Raw genomic sequence first — 17,149 nt, 5'->3', positions numbered from 1 at the left:
GGGCTGGGGGGCAGCGGGCCTCAGGGGAAATGCTGCTCTGGAAAAACATTCCCCGGCGCTGGCTTTCTTGTGAGGAATTAATCTGCTGCATGGGTTATAGAAGTTGCTTTGCAACACTCTTCCGACCCTACAGTTAAAGAAGTGTGTGACCCCTTCAGTTGATAGACACTGAAAGTACTCGGCGGGGTGAGAATACCCTGGCAGGGCAGGTACCAGCCTGGGTGGAAAAGGCAGGATTGAAGACTTTGCACCATCCTGAGGGGACTCATCAGGTTTTCCAAACTGCACAAAAGGAAGCAGATTGCCAGCCATGAGCCAACAATTGGTTGATGGCTCCCCTGGGTCCACTTTCTTGTGAGGATTAAGTCAAGCAGAACATCAGACTGTGGCTCCAAAGAAATGACATGCACAGGAGCATGGGGCTTGTTGGGACTCCCCAGCGATTGTCAGCTTTCTTCTACTTTTGGATGGACAGTTTGTTCAAGCCCACTTGCCACCGATGACTCCCCCGGTGGGTCCTTGATCCCTCCCTGTTTCCTAGGACACTGCATTTATTCTGCAAGTGGAGAGGGAGCCTCTGGAAACCATGTGTGCAGGTGACTCACCTCTTCTGGAGACTTGCATTTTGTGCTGCTTTTTAATTTGTAGTTAGCATACACTTTTCTTCTCCTTGGCCATCACATGCAAGTTAATTCTACCCTCTGTTTCCATAATCACTATGTCTCTTTCTCCTATAAACACAGGAACTTGGCAGCAGTTCTTGGAGACAAGAACAGTAGTTGCTAACATAGGAAGAATAATGCCAACAAGGAGTCATTATTTCCCAGAAACTACAACAATTGTAGCATGAGGAAGGCTGCACAGGGGACTGACACTATTCAAACCCAATTGTTAGCTTCAGTAAGAAATCTCCCCATAGGAAATCAGATAAAGGGAGTAGTGTAAGTTGTATTTTATTAGACAGAGATGGATTCAATACATGTTCTATTTTATTTTTCCATTCTTCTTGTTCAGACATGTTGAATGTACAGGTTTCTCATTTTTTAGTCAAGAAAGAAAAGCACATTGCACAAAGCAGCTGCATTCAACAATACAAGTTCATTATTCACTTGAATACTAGAAATGGCCTCAGAAATTTTTCAGTCATCCAATATGCTAAAATATAGATAATAAAAAGAGTTAGTTACTGTTGAATGGTAAAACGTTAAAAAAATCCAGGTGAATCTAGAATGAAAACTCATTACTTTCTTCTGTATGGCACCACTCTATTGTTTCATGATAAATTTGTAAAAGGCACCACACATTGAAACTGTAAAGCAAGGGAGAAAAGGAAAAAAAAAAAAAGCAACTTTCCATGATTTCTTTCTGTACAAATACATATATATCTTAAGGCAGGTGTATTTATGTGCAAAATACAAGTATACAGGTAAAACCAATGTTGGTATCATATATTCTCTTACTCTTTCTTTTAGCAGTAAGATTGGTGTCCAAATGTACAGTACATTGAAAACACTTTTCTCTAACAGAGCTAAAAATAGAAGGCAGGCTGGAAATATGGCCCTGATAACAATTAGTTTTTAAATTTGAAGAGCTTTTATGTAGACCCTTTAAAACACATACAAACAGTCATTCTCTTTTTCTTGTTATCTCTTCCTTTAGAAAGGTCCATATCAACTTGTTCACTATGTCAGGCTGATCCTGCTGGAGCCAATGACTGGCTTCAGACAAAATAGTTAATCTGAAATGATTTTTAACATAAATCCGTGTATTTTCTGCCATCTCAACTTCCATAAATGCATCTCTTTCTCCCCATAGCAGCAGGGTTGGCATGGTGACTTCATGGTGCTGCAGAGGTAGACAGCTTTAAAAATAAAACACACATAGTCAGATTTCAGCCTACTTAGCTTTTGAAATCAACACGGTGAATCTCGCTGCAAGCTTTCTAGGTTCCAAGTTATCTTCTACAATACCAAGAAAACACTCTGGTGACTCAAAGGCCTTTAACTGTTTTGAAGGAAGGTAAAATTGTTAGATACTTTTCCTGTAGCATGTCTGTGATTGGCAGTTGATTGGAGCAGAGCTCTTATTTTTGGAACATGAATGATGCTTTGGCATGGTGCGAAGGAGCCCTGTGATCTCTGTAAAAGGGAATGTGGCACAACACAGCAAGCATTTTGTAGATCTGTGGCTTTTCCTTGATTGAGGAATGCTATGGCAAATTTCTGAATCTGCATTATGCTTTAATGAGATGTGATGCCTTGAATCTCATTTAGACTACAGTGTTCAAGGCATCTCGCTACCCGAGTAGCCAAACTGCTTTACCAAAAAAGTGGTTGTCTAGGAAATGGCAGGCTGCTTTTTTGCGCCCTATGGAAGAACACAGCTAGAGTGCTTCAGACCTACTTACATTAATTATTATGTAGCACAGCTAAAAAGAATCATATCTGTAGAAAAAGACACTCTATAGAACATTGATGTCTGAAAAGCTGAACTGAAGTCAGTTACATTCACTCATCTGTGAGTGCCACAGAGTTCCCTATATAAATAACTACAGGATGTTTTTGAAGGCCTTGGATTAACATACCTACATCTGTATGCAATGAAAGAAAACTGTTTCTTAAAACTATCCTTTCATGGAGTCATAGTATCTTTAAAACTGCAACATCACAACCCAGAGCGTGGACAGACTAGAAAATGTTTAAATATAAATACATTTTTAAACATTTTATTGATATTTGGAATAAAAACTGTTAGAAAGTGAAGTATTAATAAAAATTATACAACTACAATGATCTATTTAAACTTTCAGCAGAAACTTTTTTTCCTTAATAAAATTATTTTTAATGGACTACTTTATATACTTCCTTCACATTACAGAGGTACAGGTAGCTAGAAATGAAAGGCTATTTCACCATAAACCATATTAACCCACCAGAATTTATTCCAGCTCATCTGTTTCAGAGATGTTGAAATATTTATCTAGTTTATGCTGGAATTGCTTAACCTTAGCCACAGATTGTAATAGACTAGTTGTGACAATTCAAAACAGATTCCATTTGATCAGATACAAATCTTCATTATACTAATGCTCACACTTTATCATTTTAAACCAGTACTGTATAAAGAAAATTTCCTGAACAAGCTTTTATGAGAAACTTAAGTGCTATGAGTTAGTTAAGAGATTATGCTCTTTAAAAAAAAGGAAGATGGCATACATTAGTTTAAGATAAGCTGAAGAAACTGAGACTCTGAAGACATTCTTCCTCTTTACTTACACACAATGTCAAAGAATATTCGTAAAAGGTCACTTTAAATAATAATTTACATTTCATTTTGATTGATGAATTAAGAAAATTCTTAAAATGGCTTTTGTAGCAGTGTATTTAAAATCTCATTTTTCAAACTGACCTAACCCACTGAATCAGAGTTTATTCATCATATCAGTTTTAAAAATTGATTATCTGATTCTGTGCATTTAGACTAATATCCTTACATTTTAAATCCACTATGCTGGATCTCTGCACTACTTGTTTATTTATCTTTTCACTACTGCAGGATTTACTATTATTCTTTTGTGGCTAAATGCCACACAAGATTTGTAGCCTCACTTAGGAAAACTCTACTGGGCTTTTTACACACACTGTAGAGATAAACAACCAGTTATTTTTCCTTGCCTATGAGCTACACTTTATTTCTTTTCAGTCTGGAATATGGCATATCATATAACATCTACAGGTTCTATAAATCTCCTTTAACAAGGATTAATGCACAGGTTTCTCATTTAGAAAGGCAAGTTCTTTTAGTGAAGTTTAAGTTTTGGAAAAACAGACTCAAACCTTCATACAGCACCAACAGTTTTTCTGTAAACAAATTCTGAAGTACTTCTTAACTGCTAGAAGAGAAGTAATCCCATTTCCTAAAAAATGGCGTATCAGAGGAAATTCAAGCTTCAACTGCTAACGTGTCTCTCTTAAACAAGCACGATACAAAAAACTTTATGATTTTTATTCCAAAAGTGTTTGCATCTAAAGTATAGTGAAGTGAATGACTGCTGGGCTATTCGTACAAGGGTGTGTTGGTGATGGAAGTAGGTAATTTCAATAATCTCTTTGGAAATAACCTTCCAAAAAAACTAAGCTCTGAAGAATGAAACTCCAGGTGGATTGTAAGGAGTTTGAAACATTTATCACATAGGTCAGTAGTGCCAGTCCAATGGGGGTTATGGTGAATGCAGGTAATTAGCATCTAAGGGCTGCTCAGTGACTTATTTGAAAGGAAGTTAAAATTTCAATCCAGTTTTAATGTTTAATGATTCACATCCCATAAGGTGCAACCATCAGATTGGTGGCAAGAACTGAATGAGCTGAAGAGCCTTTTCTTTCCAGCCCAAAGCCTGCTGCATTGTGGCTGATGGCACCTAAAAATGACACTCTGAATTCGGTACAAGTATATTTTCACTAGAAGCAAACAATGCACAAACATACACAGAGATTAATAATAGCTATGATGATACTTCCTGATTAATAACTGATATTAGGCTTTTTTTTAATCCTGAAAAATCCTGAAGCAAGTTTAAACGTACACAACTCTTATATTTGTCTCATCTGAATCCCCCAGCAATTCAGTTCTCACAGATCATTCACTGTTGCTGTCAGAGAAGCATCTGGTAAATGTGCACACTCACTGATGCGAGGTGGCAAATGTGATGAACAAGGCATAGGGCACTCGTGCCTCTCCAGCTCCTCATTAGCCCTTCCCTGGGGGCTCCTGCAGTGGGGCCAGGGTGCTGCTGTGCAGCCACACAGCTTCCCACCACCCCTTGGCATCCCAGCTGCTGCCATCACCACTCTCTGCATAGCTTTAAATAAGTATACTGTTACCAGCACAGCATCTCATTTATTCCCCACTGATTTCTGTGCTTGGTATTATCCTGTTTAGAAGAAAATATACCCTCTCTCTAGTTTCTCATTGCAGTTTTGTCTCTCAGCCTGTACAAGACAGCACCTAGCAAAGACCTCCATCTCCCACTGTTCCCATGCTGACTGCTCTGCTGACAGCAGCAGCATGGAAGGCACAGAACAAAAAGTAAAACTGGCACTAAATTTGGACCAGGGAAAAGGAGAAGTTAATCCACTTAAAAATCTGACTGTCTGAGTTTAGGGAAGGAAAAGAATTGTGATTTTTAAAGAATACTGAGAAGCTGGTGTCATGTTTGGGAAGCACCCAAGAGACTTAGCGCTGTTGAAGACTGGAGGCAGTAAAAGGAAACGGAGTTCAGTGCCAGTCTTCTTGGTATTGTCCTTCATGTTAGGGCTACAAGTTGTAGGTAGGGTATATGCAGAGTTAAAGACCTGGCCCTGTTAAGTTTATGGTAGAAAAAAGGGGGCATCAGTCTCCAAGGTTAACCCAACTCTTTCCAGGAGAATTAAAGCCATTAGAAAACTGCTGGAGAAAATAAAATAAATATTAAGCTGGAAAAAATATTTCCTATTATGATACTATCAGTTTGTCTCTGCATGCTCCCTGCTATACATGCTTACTGCTGCCAGTGAGTCTACTCTGGCACAGACGATGCAATCACATTTTTGGCCTCAAGGGGTCTCTAGAATATTTTACCTGGTTTTAGAATGTTATCCTCACCTGAAAATATTTCTGTAGTGATTAATGGGTCCAGTTAATGCTCCAGGTTGCGAAAAGACATAGAGATAAGCTTCAATATCCTCTGCTGTTAATCTGCAGCCTTTCCGTCCAATTCCAGTGGCCTGGCTGGTAAATAATCTTTTCAGAACCTACAAAGGGAAGAATAAAATCACATAAGATAGCTAGAAAAAAGGATTTCTCTCCTTCAACAGGACACATCTTTCTAAAATCTATTTATACAATGTTTAGAGTATAATGAATTTTTTTTAGAGAGCTACATGTAAAGCACTTGGGAATCTTATTTCTGGTATAGCCTACTTTGGAGTAATCAAGTATGGGGAAATACCAGTATTACCAAGCTACTCAGTTCTGCACCCTGACCTGCCACCTGGGACAGGCAAAGGCACATGTTTTATTTGGGATGGACCCCAGCAGCTGAGAGGGCAGGAGCAAGAATGATTCAGGATCTCTTCAGCTTGCTGTGCCCTGTGTCCCTGCAGCACTGTGAGCCCTGTACTGGGCTGCATGCATGTAGGAGGATGCATGTTTGCAGCTGTTTTTTTCTCTTTCTATACCCTTGGGCTTGTTTTTTAAGGTTATACAAGGTGTTGGCCTTGTTGGTTTCTCAGGCAGAATTAATGAACTGGCTGAACTTGATGCCCAGACTCCCAGGCTGCCTGCCCTGTAGCAGGCTCTGAGGGATAAGAGGATGTCCCACTGCACACAGGAGCTTCAGAAAAGTCACAAGTAAAACCAGCTGACCCTCTAGGTAGAGTAATGCACGGTAATGCTGGAGGTTAAATTTATGAACCTGAAGCCTTCCCAGAAATGCAAAAGCAGGAGTTAATCTCAGAGACTCTATGTACTTACATCCTACATTAAATAAATATATAAAGCTTAAGAAGAAAAATCAGAAAACTCCTTATTTTTTCCAGTAATTATACCTACATCAGAAGAGGTCAATGTAGGTGGCAATTCTTCCATCACTCACAGTTAAATATATAAACAAGAGCACTCATTTTGCTCACCTTGAAATCATTTACTGTAAACATGAATTCAGGAAACCATGGCATTTGGAAAAAGAAGTAGTAACCAGATTTAATCAATTGTGATGGATGTCGTAGAATGTATTCTGAAACAAAAATGCCCATGAATTAAAAATGAAAACTGATGACTCAAACAAAATTACTGTTAATATTACTGTTTTTTAAACTGAAAGGAATGTTTTAAGAATATTACATTAGAGCATGCTATGTGACAAAAGATGATTATTTTTTTAGGAGTAAGTAAATGATGTGGCCATTAAAACATACTTCTTTTACATGTGTTAATAGAAACAGTGAACAAATTGGAAGCCTGACAAAGATTAGGTGAGGGCAGTGACATTAGAGAGTTTAATCGGATGACAGGTTTTCACTTAGAGATCTACTTGTGTAGCTAGTCCAAAGCCTTTTTTTTTCAGCTGTGGAATAAGAGGCAAAAATACAAGTCGTTAAGTATTTTTCTCTTCAAATATGTGATGCACAGAAATGTGTAGGTGATAATTCACTTGCATTCTAAAGACAGCATCAGTCCTATTCATGAAAGCTCAGTTTTTCTAACAGTTGTCTTCTTGGCAACTTCAAGAACCCTGATCTAGATTATGTAGTATAACTTTTAAAAGATATTGGAGCATATATAAAATTAGATGGCCAAATTTGCAACATCTTTTTTTTTTTTTTAAACATAATTTTATGTCTTCAATGAGCTGCAAGAGCCAACACTGACATTCAAGCATCTAACCTTTTTGCTTAATGGACTATTATAAACACTGCTCACTTTACTATTCTGCACAACTTAGAAATGGTGCATTTTTAATTAATCCAAAGTAGAACGAACATGATTCAAGGAGAATTTATCAAGCTACAGAACTTATTTTTTCTTTAACAAATATGCAAACAAATACTAAGAAATACTATAATAAAATGTATTTGTCTTCTGTACAGCTTGGCTCCTGTTCCCGGTGAAGATACTGCAGAAAGCTTCTGCTTGCTCAGGTGTTGATGAAGAGACCTTTCCTTGGGTAAGTGAGGCTTAACTACCTTGTAAAATGTTTTTTTTTTATCTTAGAAAGGTGCCCAAGAAAACTATGAGAACAACATGTCTGAAAGGTTATGATTCAATGGTGGTTTAAGGTCAAATATACATTCAACTGAAATGAAAATTGAAGCTGCACTTAATATTCTTAACTATTTCTGGGGAAATGGGGTGACTTTTAAAATTGAAATAGGATAAGGAACTGAAGAAATCAAAATTATTGAGATACTACTTTCATTTTAATTACAGAATGCAGATCTAATCCCTATGTAATGTTTTATAACTCTTGGCAGTAGACAAGCCCAAAACGTGTCACACAACAAATTTTCTAGTGCACCTAATTGTTTCAGCTCACTACTAGTGCACTCCTGAGCCTCTAGTAAGTAGCATGGAAAAGCTGTCTTGTTCCAGTGAATATTGTACAAGATCATGAATTGTCACTTATCAGCTAAATCACAATTAAATTAAATTGTCTGTTTCACATTTATCCAAAGCCTGTTTTATGCAGATTTAGTAATGCAGTAACATTTAGTAACATTACACTTAGGTGTAATGTAACATACACCCCTGTTCGGGGAATTGTATCCTGCCAAAGTAGTATAAAACAGATTCATTTATATGAAAATTATGTTTGTGGACCTTCAAGGATTAAGAAGAACATGAGTAAATTTGGCTGCAAGCACTCTCACTTCCTACATGATTTCCAAAAGTCAAATATTTGATATCTCACTGCTTCCTAAAATACAGTCCAGACTGTGAGAGACAATGAGTACTGGCAGTTCATCGACTGGACATCTAAAGGGACAAGTAGCTGGTTCTTCTTTAGCAACCTCAAAGCAAACACAGTATTAATGAAAACGCAGATACTCTGGGTTAACATAGACTACTATAAAACTCACCTGTAAACACAGAAGGATGAGGGAAATTAACCACAATCAGCTTAGTCACCATTTCAGGGTAACATATCGCCACTAACCAAGCGATCATTCCTCCCCAGTCGTGGCCAATCAACACACACTTATTGTATCCTAATAAATACAAACACAGATTTGTGCTTTTTTATCAGTGGAATTTGCATCCATACAAACTTATCACATACAGTAAAATAATTATTGGGCAAAACAGGCAGTCCAGCACATGTATTAATGGAACTATTTAATATTGCACTGCTTCTATTACTAATGGCCAGAAAAAATAGTGAACTATTATAGGTGAAAAAAAAAATAAAAAAATTACAATTACTTAATTTTACTTCAATTACACTGTATGTATACTACCTCAATGTCAAACTAAAGTCTCTTGGTATACACATGGGCACCATTTTCATATCTTGGCCAATGTGGAGTCAGATATCAGTCTAAATTTCAGTCACTATAATGCATGTACTTTTGTCATGTTTAAGGAGTTTGGAGTTTGAAACTGCAGCCAGAAAGGCTGAGCAATCTCCTGAGTCCCTTCTGAACAAAGCGAATCCTTACGAATTTCTCTGAATATGGGAGGTTATCTAAGCACTGAACACCATCATTATGCATATAAGTAGGTGTTATACTTAATGGCCATGTATTTATAGCATATATATATAACACACATATACACATTTATATACTTAGTAGGCCTGTAGCTTTTCTCCATATGCTGTTTTGATGGCAATTTTAAATTTTCTTGGCATCTATGTACTTATTCTCCCATCAATAAAAATGGTAATTTAGCAGCAATAAAAGGGGGGAGAAAAACCATAACTGATTTTGAAAGGCTAATCATTCCTACTTTAACCACTGCTCAGACACATACTATACCTCACACTCCTCATAATAACTGTAACTCATTGATAACTGTAATGCTGAGCACATACACTACAAACTTAATGTATAAAAGCCGAACTGATTATAGAGTTTCGACATAAATTTGGACACAGTTGACAAAGCACCTTATAACTCCTCTTGGTACTTTTAATATAATCAAGTTCTCAAAAAGAATTTAACTTGGGGTTAGAACAAACTAAGATAACAGGCCTCAGAAATACTTCTTCCAGAAAATTTTAAATCCCTATGAAGTTGAATTATTATGAGAGCACTTCACAAGTATAACCATGGCATTACCATGGAGATTAACACAACCAGCAAAGGCTGGAAAAAGTAAACACAGTGTGGGGACTGCCTGCTCTATCTTTTGACAATACTCAAACATCACAAGCAGAGCACATCCTAAATTCAGATCTTAGGGTCAGAATTTACTGCCTGCTTTACTCTTTCTTCATGTGAAATGCAGTAAGTTCTTTCACTCTCCTTGGAGTATCTAGGGAATTAAAATGATTCCAAGAATGACAGTTCAATCCCTTGGAAGGGAAATACCCTTCACTAGGTGTTACAATTTATGGCCAGAACAGCTACACTTTAGACTGAAGTGGGGGGGAGCACATTTTGCAGACTCGCTTCAGCTCTAGGCTGTGTATTTGCCACAGGGAGCAATGTGTCCCTTGCTCTCCCTTCTGTTCTTCTTGCTGTTGTATAAGGGAGAGTGATTCAGCTCTTGACTACTGTGCAAGAGTAGTATTTTGGGATGTATTTTTTTAATACAGCAGATGTAGTGCTATTATCTTTATAAAGCACACAATATTTATTCAGTCATGTTTGTGCAAGAAAAATGTCACCTGATTAAAATTAGTTGGTCCACAAGTGCTATTAGACTCTAATTCATAACATTATCTATTAAGTGCCATGGTTGGGAGTAAGTGAAGCCCTTCTTAGGGAAAAAGATCCAGTAGACTGTGAAGATTTTTTTTTAAAACTAATGATGGAAAAAATGATCTTTACATATTTTTATACTGACATACACATCATAATTAGAAAACAAACCTTTGTCATGAATATTGATAATAGTCCATAAAATAGGAGTATCCTTAGCTTTATATCTACACACATCTGTAATGTGTATAAATATTAAAGAGAATGCAGTTTAAAAAAAATCAGTGCTCAACCTTTACAGGCTTTTTGCCAGAAAATCAAATAACCTATAAGCTGAGTAGTTTGTCTTCTACCAACGCACCTAGAGATTCCAAAATATCCTTTATATCTGTTATCAGGCAATCTAACTTGTAATTTTCTTTGTGAGAAGGAGCATCTGTTTCTCCATAACCTCTCAAATCCAGAGCCACCACTCGATATTCGCTTTTAAATTCCCGCAATTGATGGCGCCAAGAATACCTAACAGGGGAAAAAAAGTTGGTGTTATAAGGTCAAGCAGTATGATCTCAAAATGAAGTAAATGCTTTTGGTCTCAAATAGCTGATGGTAAACTAGCATGGCTTTGTTTGCAATGAGATTTCTTTTTTCTTTATGTGGTACTTTGATGGTCACTTGTGGCTATAGTAGTATTTTGCTCCTGCAACTGCCAGGGACCATGGCCAGAGCCTGGATGTTCAACAGTTCCTGGAGTTTAGCATGGTCCCTTAGCTGCAAAGGAAGCAGGCATAAACCAGAGCATACAGAGGACTGTTCTGTTTTATCCTTGGAGCTGTAGCTATCATAAAAAAGTAAGGCCTGAAAAGCTTTCTCTCTGAGTTGCTCACACACATTTCGATGGAGTAAAGTCCTTTCCTTTCCTTTCCTTTCCTTTCCTTTCCTTTCCTTTCCTTTCCTTTCCTTTCCTTTCCTTTCCTTTCCTTTCCTTTCCTTTCCTTTCCTTTCCTTTCCTTTCCTTTCCTTTCCTTTCCTTTCCTTTCCTTTCCTTTCCTTTCCTTTCCTTTCCTTTCCTTTCCTTTCCTTTCCTTTCCTTTCCTTTCCTTTCCTTTCCTTTCCTTTCCTTTCCTTTCCTTTCCTTTCCTTTCCTTTCCTTTCCTTTCCTTTCCTTTCCTTTCCTTTCCTTTCCTTTCCTTTCCTTTCCTTTCCTTTCCTTTCCTTTCCTTTCCTTTCCTTTCCTTTCCTTTCCTTTCCTTTCCTTTCCTTTCCTTTCCTTTCCTTTCCTTTCCTTTCCTTTCCTTTCCTTCCCTTTCCTTTCCTTTCCTTTCCTTTCTTTATCGAAATGTCAGATAACTCATACATTAAATAAACCAAAGAAAGAAATACGATGGATAACAAACTAACTACGTGAAGTTTATACGATTTATATTATGTACACTCTAATCTGTATCTGTACTACCTAAATTGTTCCAGAACAAAATAGCTGGTACTACAGAAGGTATGGAAAGGAATGATAACGTTACACACCTTAAAAGACATGTAAAATTAAGAACTCAGACAAAGGCCTGAGCTGTTCCTCATTCTGTAATAGAACGTTGTGTTATGAAGCAGAAAGCAAATGGTGGACCTCATTCTGCAAGAACCAAATGAATTTCAGAATAGCGAGTACCGAGACAGGCATGGTCTCTTCTACACAAAAAAACATGATCCTTCTGGGCATGTGTAAAAATGGCTGCATCCCTTTTGCTGAGATCTAGCTTTGACTTCTGCTTCTTGTTTCAGTAATCTCATATAAACCATAAATAACATTTGGATGATCAGCAATAGTAAGATTGAGGCACAGAATTCTACTTTAATTCAAACAGGGTATCAGACTGTTTGTTCTTCCATTTTAGCTTTGCCTCCAGCCCACTAGGGACTTTTAATGTAAATAATATTACAGTAACACTAATTCATTACAGCAACATGTATTCATATAAACAGAACAGTCAGAACCTTTTAATTGCAGTGCCATATAGTGCAAAGACAAGATTTAGCTGAGATATTCAGGAAGGAAATTTTATACAATGACTTGGAAGCTGAATTTGCCATGGCAACTGCTGTAGCTATCCTATATACTTCAGTAAGAAGAAACAACAAGCCCCATAAATAAATAAATAAACAAACTATTTTAGTTCTCAGAAAATGTCTGCTTGCTATCCTCATCTTCTGTTTTCACAACTGACAATCACCAAATGTCTGACCTACCAAATGGGAACATTTTATATTCAAAGAAATCCTTTTACCACATATGAAATGTAACTGTTGTGCAAGCAGAATCTGGGTATGTTGGTGAATGCTTTCATGTTGAAAAGGTCAAATGCTGAAAATATTTTGTGATTTTCTCATCACATTATTTCTGAAAGGCAGCTTGTACAAAATTTAGCAGCTCACAACGTGTCTTGTAGGTACCCAGCTGTCTCAACACATTATGCCCAATTACAAATATATTGTTATTGTCTTTGCACAACATTGGTATTGACCTTCAAGTTCTTATGCATCTAAAGCAGTTAATGGCTCTGGGTCCTTTTATTAAGTGATCTTTCACCTTCAGAAATTCTCACTCACTAAGGTCAGCCTTGTATAGTTGCCGTTGTCCTATTTAGTACTTTGAGGCAGAAAAAGGCAGAGGATCTATAAGAATTAAGAATTGTATCTGTGACTCATATCCATTTTGGGTTTTTTTTTGCTAGCCAACAGATACAACCTTGATGCAGCTTTAAATGTCTCTTACATTGTGATTATTTTATCTTGTGCTCTTAGAACAATCTCTATTCTTGCTTTAAAAATTCCTCACAGACTGAATTAACAAACCAACATCAGTATTGGTAGTGCAACTATTCTGCAGAATATTGGGATATATTCTTTTTAAAAACAGTTATAGAAATTATGCTATTGGTGGTCCCAGTGACCTATGTAACAGTTTCTTATTTACACCTTTTGAATGGTCAGAGAATAAAACATATTAACTGTCACTTAAAGCATGACTTACCATTCTAAACTGTAAGAATGGCTTTCTGCTTTTTGAAAATAATATACTAGATCTCATTAGAATATGTATATAAATGCTGAATTTTGCTGTATTATTATAATTGTAGGTGAAGTTAGCTTTAGTCTCAGCTGTCTTACTGTGTTAGAATATTCATGATGCAAGATATGCATAATGTTTGCATAGAACATGCAAACTCCCCCAATCTATCTGTATTTTTAATGAAAATTTACAGTTTTATTCCTTTTAGATAGCCATTTATTATTAGAACAATCTACTTCTTTGAAAATCTATCTTGAAATAAATATGACTTTCTACCATCGTCCTCTACCATCACCATTAGTATCTAGGAAATTGCTAAGGGAAAAGAACTGACCTCTGGTTTACCTGGCTCAATTTATCATGGTATTCCAGCTTGAAAGATCACAGTTCCATCAGTGGAGCCTAGCTCCCTATCTGGGTTTAGAAAGGAAAAGGACTGTTTAACTTGCTGAATTACTGGCATTGTCAGTTCCCCTATTTCCTTATTAATTTTCGGTGCAAGTTCTGTAAGCCATGCTTCGCTAGTTAAACCTGGCAATGACAGCCCGGGCAATTTGCTTAAATCATTAGACACATGACTGCTTTTCATTGTTATAAACAAACATTTAGGTTTGGGTTTGATTCATCATTCATCTTATGATTAGCTAATAATAGAACCTTTTTCCCTGAGTAGCATTCTGAAATTAGGATGCACAATAGCCTATAGAACTCCTAGTTCTTCTTTCCCTTCCTCAGTTAAAAATTACTGTATAGTTTTTTTAACATAAGGAAGCAATCCATATTGCACTTAACATATAGTGGATCCTCTGCTATAATTAATAACTTTAGCCATATTAGTACAAACTTTATCCAAATAGGAAATAAATTAAAAATGAGCAGTTCCTTCCCAAAGTTTGAAGAAAAGTGTACATACTTGCAGAAAAGTGGGTTGACAGTGCAAAAAAAGATGGTTGGCTTGTGTCAGCCTGCAGGAATTTTTTGTAGATGCTGCAGTTCAAAAAGTTTCAATGGTTTGTTCCCTAATAAAACATCATGCCATTAGTTAGTACTCATAGATACATAAACCAGACCACATTGGGTATACTTCAGCTGAGATGATCACTCTTGGGTGTCTTAAGTGGCCTCTTTTACACAAGAAAAGCGCATAGGGAGTTTTACCAGAATTCTGGAAAGCCATGAAGCAGCAGCATGAGTGGTTTACCCCTTTCTCCAGCAGCCACATAGTGGAATCTTAACCCAGAATCCTAAAACAAAAGAAAAAGTATGTTTTTATTGCTGTACAGAACTGCTATACAGGGATTTGAGAATGAATATGATTTCAGACAATATTCTAAGAAACAATGTATTATTACTCCTGAAAAAAAAATACCAACTTGTCAGTTCTTGAAGCTGAAGTCATTGCTACACCTTGGCAATGTGGAGTATCCCACACTCTGGCTGCCACAGCTTCTTCCAGGGAGGACCATCTTTAATAATGTCAGGGTATGTTGACTATGTGCCAGTTCTGCCATGAGCACAGTAACCCTTCTGGAAAAGGGCACTGCCAGGCATGGTGACTAGGAAATGCAGATTACTGTGGAAGCTAACACCTTGCTTTCACATGGGCACCAGTCACAGGCTTTATGGAAAGACTTTGTATGCTTTAAATGCACTTTCAGTTAGTTTGTAAGATTATCCAACTATTTAAAACCATCATGTTGCATTCTGGCACAATAAAGGACTGCATGGATTCTTAAAAACCAAAAGTAATCAAAAGTAACTAGCAAGCAAGTGGCTCTTCCTTGTTTTTGTTGTACAAGGTTTCAGACTCACTTCAGAAAAGAAAGTCTTCATGTGATCATCTTTCCCCCCTATGTATAGTCACTATTTCTGATGCACCTCTTAAGAAAATGGGTCTTATTTGAATTACCAGCAGACAAGTTACTTATTTTTAGCAATGCAGAGGCTGAAAGTTGAAGTGCCATTGCAATGAATGGATGTACACAAGTTTTCACTAACTCAAGGTCAAACCCAGTACAATTTAAATAAGCTGAAATTTCCACCCAGAGGGTTTACTTAATCTGGCACAGAAGTGGATACAGAAGTTGGGAAAGAGGTAGCTCACAAAATGCAATCTGCTGTTTAGCAGTCATGTGAAGGAAACTGCAGGAAGAAAGGCTGTAGAGCTCCTGAACAAATGTCAGAGTCTGCACTGCCTCTGGTATTTTAAAAAGGGAAGAAAACCCCCCATGCCTTTGCTGTACATCAAGAGCTTATATCATGCCAAGTATCACAAATGCATACAAAAAGTTTTTCTTGCCAGAGATGCTTGAAATTCTCTGAGCTACCTTGCCACTGCTCAGTCACTAAATAACTATAAAACCATTAATGTATGTCTTGATTCTTGAAGGGGCTCTGCAAAAGGAACATCTGGGTTTTTTTATACTCACTATGGATATAACTGGGACTTCTGTTCAGTTCTGGCCAAAGTTACCCTGATACTTCTCTGGGATGCCAATGAAGTCCCTAGGGGTAAAAGTAACTCTACATTTCTAAGTACTTAATGATCTCTTCCAAGTAAATTTTAGGACCATTACATCATTTTACCATTCCCCATATTGCTCTGCCTATGATCCATTTATATTTTAAAAGAAGGTTTGTTATCTTTCACAGTTTCTCTTCTCAGTTTAGTGAGTCCATCCTGCTTCTTTCCTTTAGTGTCCTCTAGGGTTTTACCTTCAATGTTTTTATTTTAATCTATTTATTGCTTTTAAGGATATGCCCTTTACTCACACAAATTCAGTCACCACTTGTACAGCAGCAGTTTAAATATCACATGCCCCAAACTAAGCCCATCCTCTACAATTTCAGTTGCTCTTTCAGTTCCCTTTTTTCTGCCCCCCACAACAGACACAGAGTGTTGACACGTTTTCTGAAACACAGTGGTTTTTTGTTTGTTGGGTTTTTTTATATTTATTTTTATTTTTTGTCGAAATCTCTACAGATCTGTACATGTGCTCAGAAAGTAACACGTTAGCCTGCTGTTACCCAACAGCAAGAGGGTTTAATAGTTCCTGAAATGAGTGACATGCTGTCATATTGACAGCTATTTGATTTGCCCCCAAATGCTCTCTTATTACTGTCACATCCCTCTCTTCCCTAGCAACCCATTCATCTAGTACTTGGTGCTATAGGAAAAAAAAGTGGCATATAAGTAAAGAAGCACTCACATGCCTCCTAATGGTAGAAAAACCCCCAAGCAAATAATGTGAAACCAGGAGGCTCAGTCATTTATTTTAGTACTGCTTGGCACAAAATCATCTGCACAGATCCCTGAGAACTCAGATCCTTGTGCTCATTTTATTAAAAGTAACACTCGATAGAATTTGCAGCACATTTTTTTCTTACCGATAGCTACAAAAGAAAGCAAGGCAAGGCAACTTCACTTAGAGGATCTGGTGGAGGGGCACATCACAGGTAGAGAGATCTGAGAGAAGTATAAAAATTGACTTGGGGAATTTAACGGTACAACCTTAGAGGCAGGACTTACCTTTTAACTCTGCGTTTTCCCTGCGACCCTGATGCACGACAGGGGCTCCCAGGTGCGACTGGGCAAACCCTAAATACCAGGGAGGGCCCGGCAGAGGGCACGGGGAGCGCCGGGGGACGCACCCGGGACACCCGGGGCCGGGGAGCGCCTCGCCCG

At 37.5% G+C, this 17,149-nt stretch overlaps 1 protein-coding gene across 1 annotated transcript; it reads right to left on the bottom strand.

The window, feature by feature from the left end:
- Positions 1–938: 938 nt before the first annotated feature.
- Positions 939–14,863, bottom strand: EPHX4 (epoxide hydrolase 4). The gene is made up of 7 exons (XM_010006751.1): positions 14,834–14,863; positions 14,623–14,708; positions 10,762–10,919; positions 8,616–8,744; positions 6,669–6,772; positions 5,641–5,789; positions 939–1,861 (listed from the first exon to the last, which is right to left on the bottom strand). Exons 1-7 carry the CDS (start codon positions 14,861–14,863, stop codon positions 1,627–1,629), a joined length of 891 nt encoding a protein of 296 aa, XP_010005053.1. The 3' UTR covers positions 939–1,626.
- Between the last annotated feature and the right edge of the window lie 2,286 nt (positions 14,864–17,149).

This window comes from Chaetura pelagica, unplaced genomic scaffold, assembly GCF_000747805.2.
Source record: "Chaetura pelagica isolate M959 unplaced genomic scaffold, ChaPel_1.0 scaffold69, whole genome shotgun sequence".
Lineage (NCBI taxonomy): Eukaryota > Metazoa > Chordata > Aves > Apodiformes > Apodidae > Chaetura > Chaetura pelagica.
Note: the sequence above shows the minus strand (reverse complement) of the source record. Positions and strands in the feature narration are given on the sequence as shown.

Coding starts and splice junctions, on each gene's coding strand:
- EPHX4 (XM_010006751.1), bottom strand. CDS start 14,863: ATGACTTCAGCTTCAAGAACTGACAAGTTG. Junction 14,709..14,833: donor CTTCAAGAACTGACAAGTTG/GTATTTTTTTTT, acceptor CTTTTGTTTTAG/GATTCTGGGTTAAGATTCCA. Junction 5,790..6,668: donor TTACAGTAAATGATTTCAAG/GTGAGCAAAATG, acceptor TTCCCTTTGTAG/GTTCTGAAAAGATTATTTAC.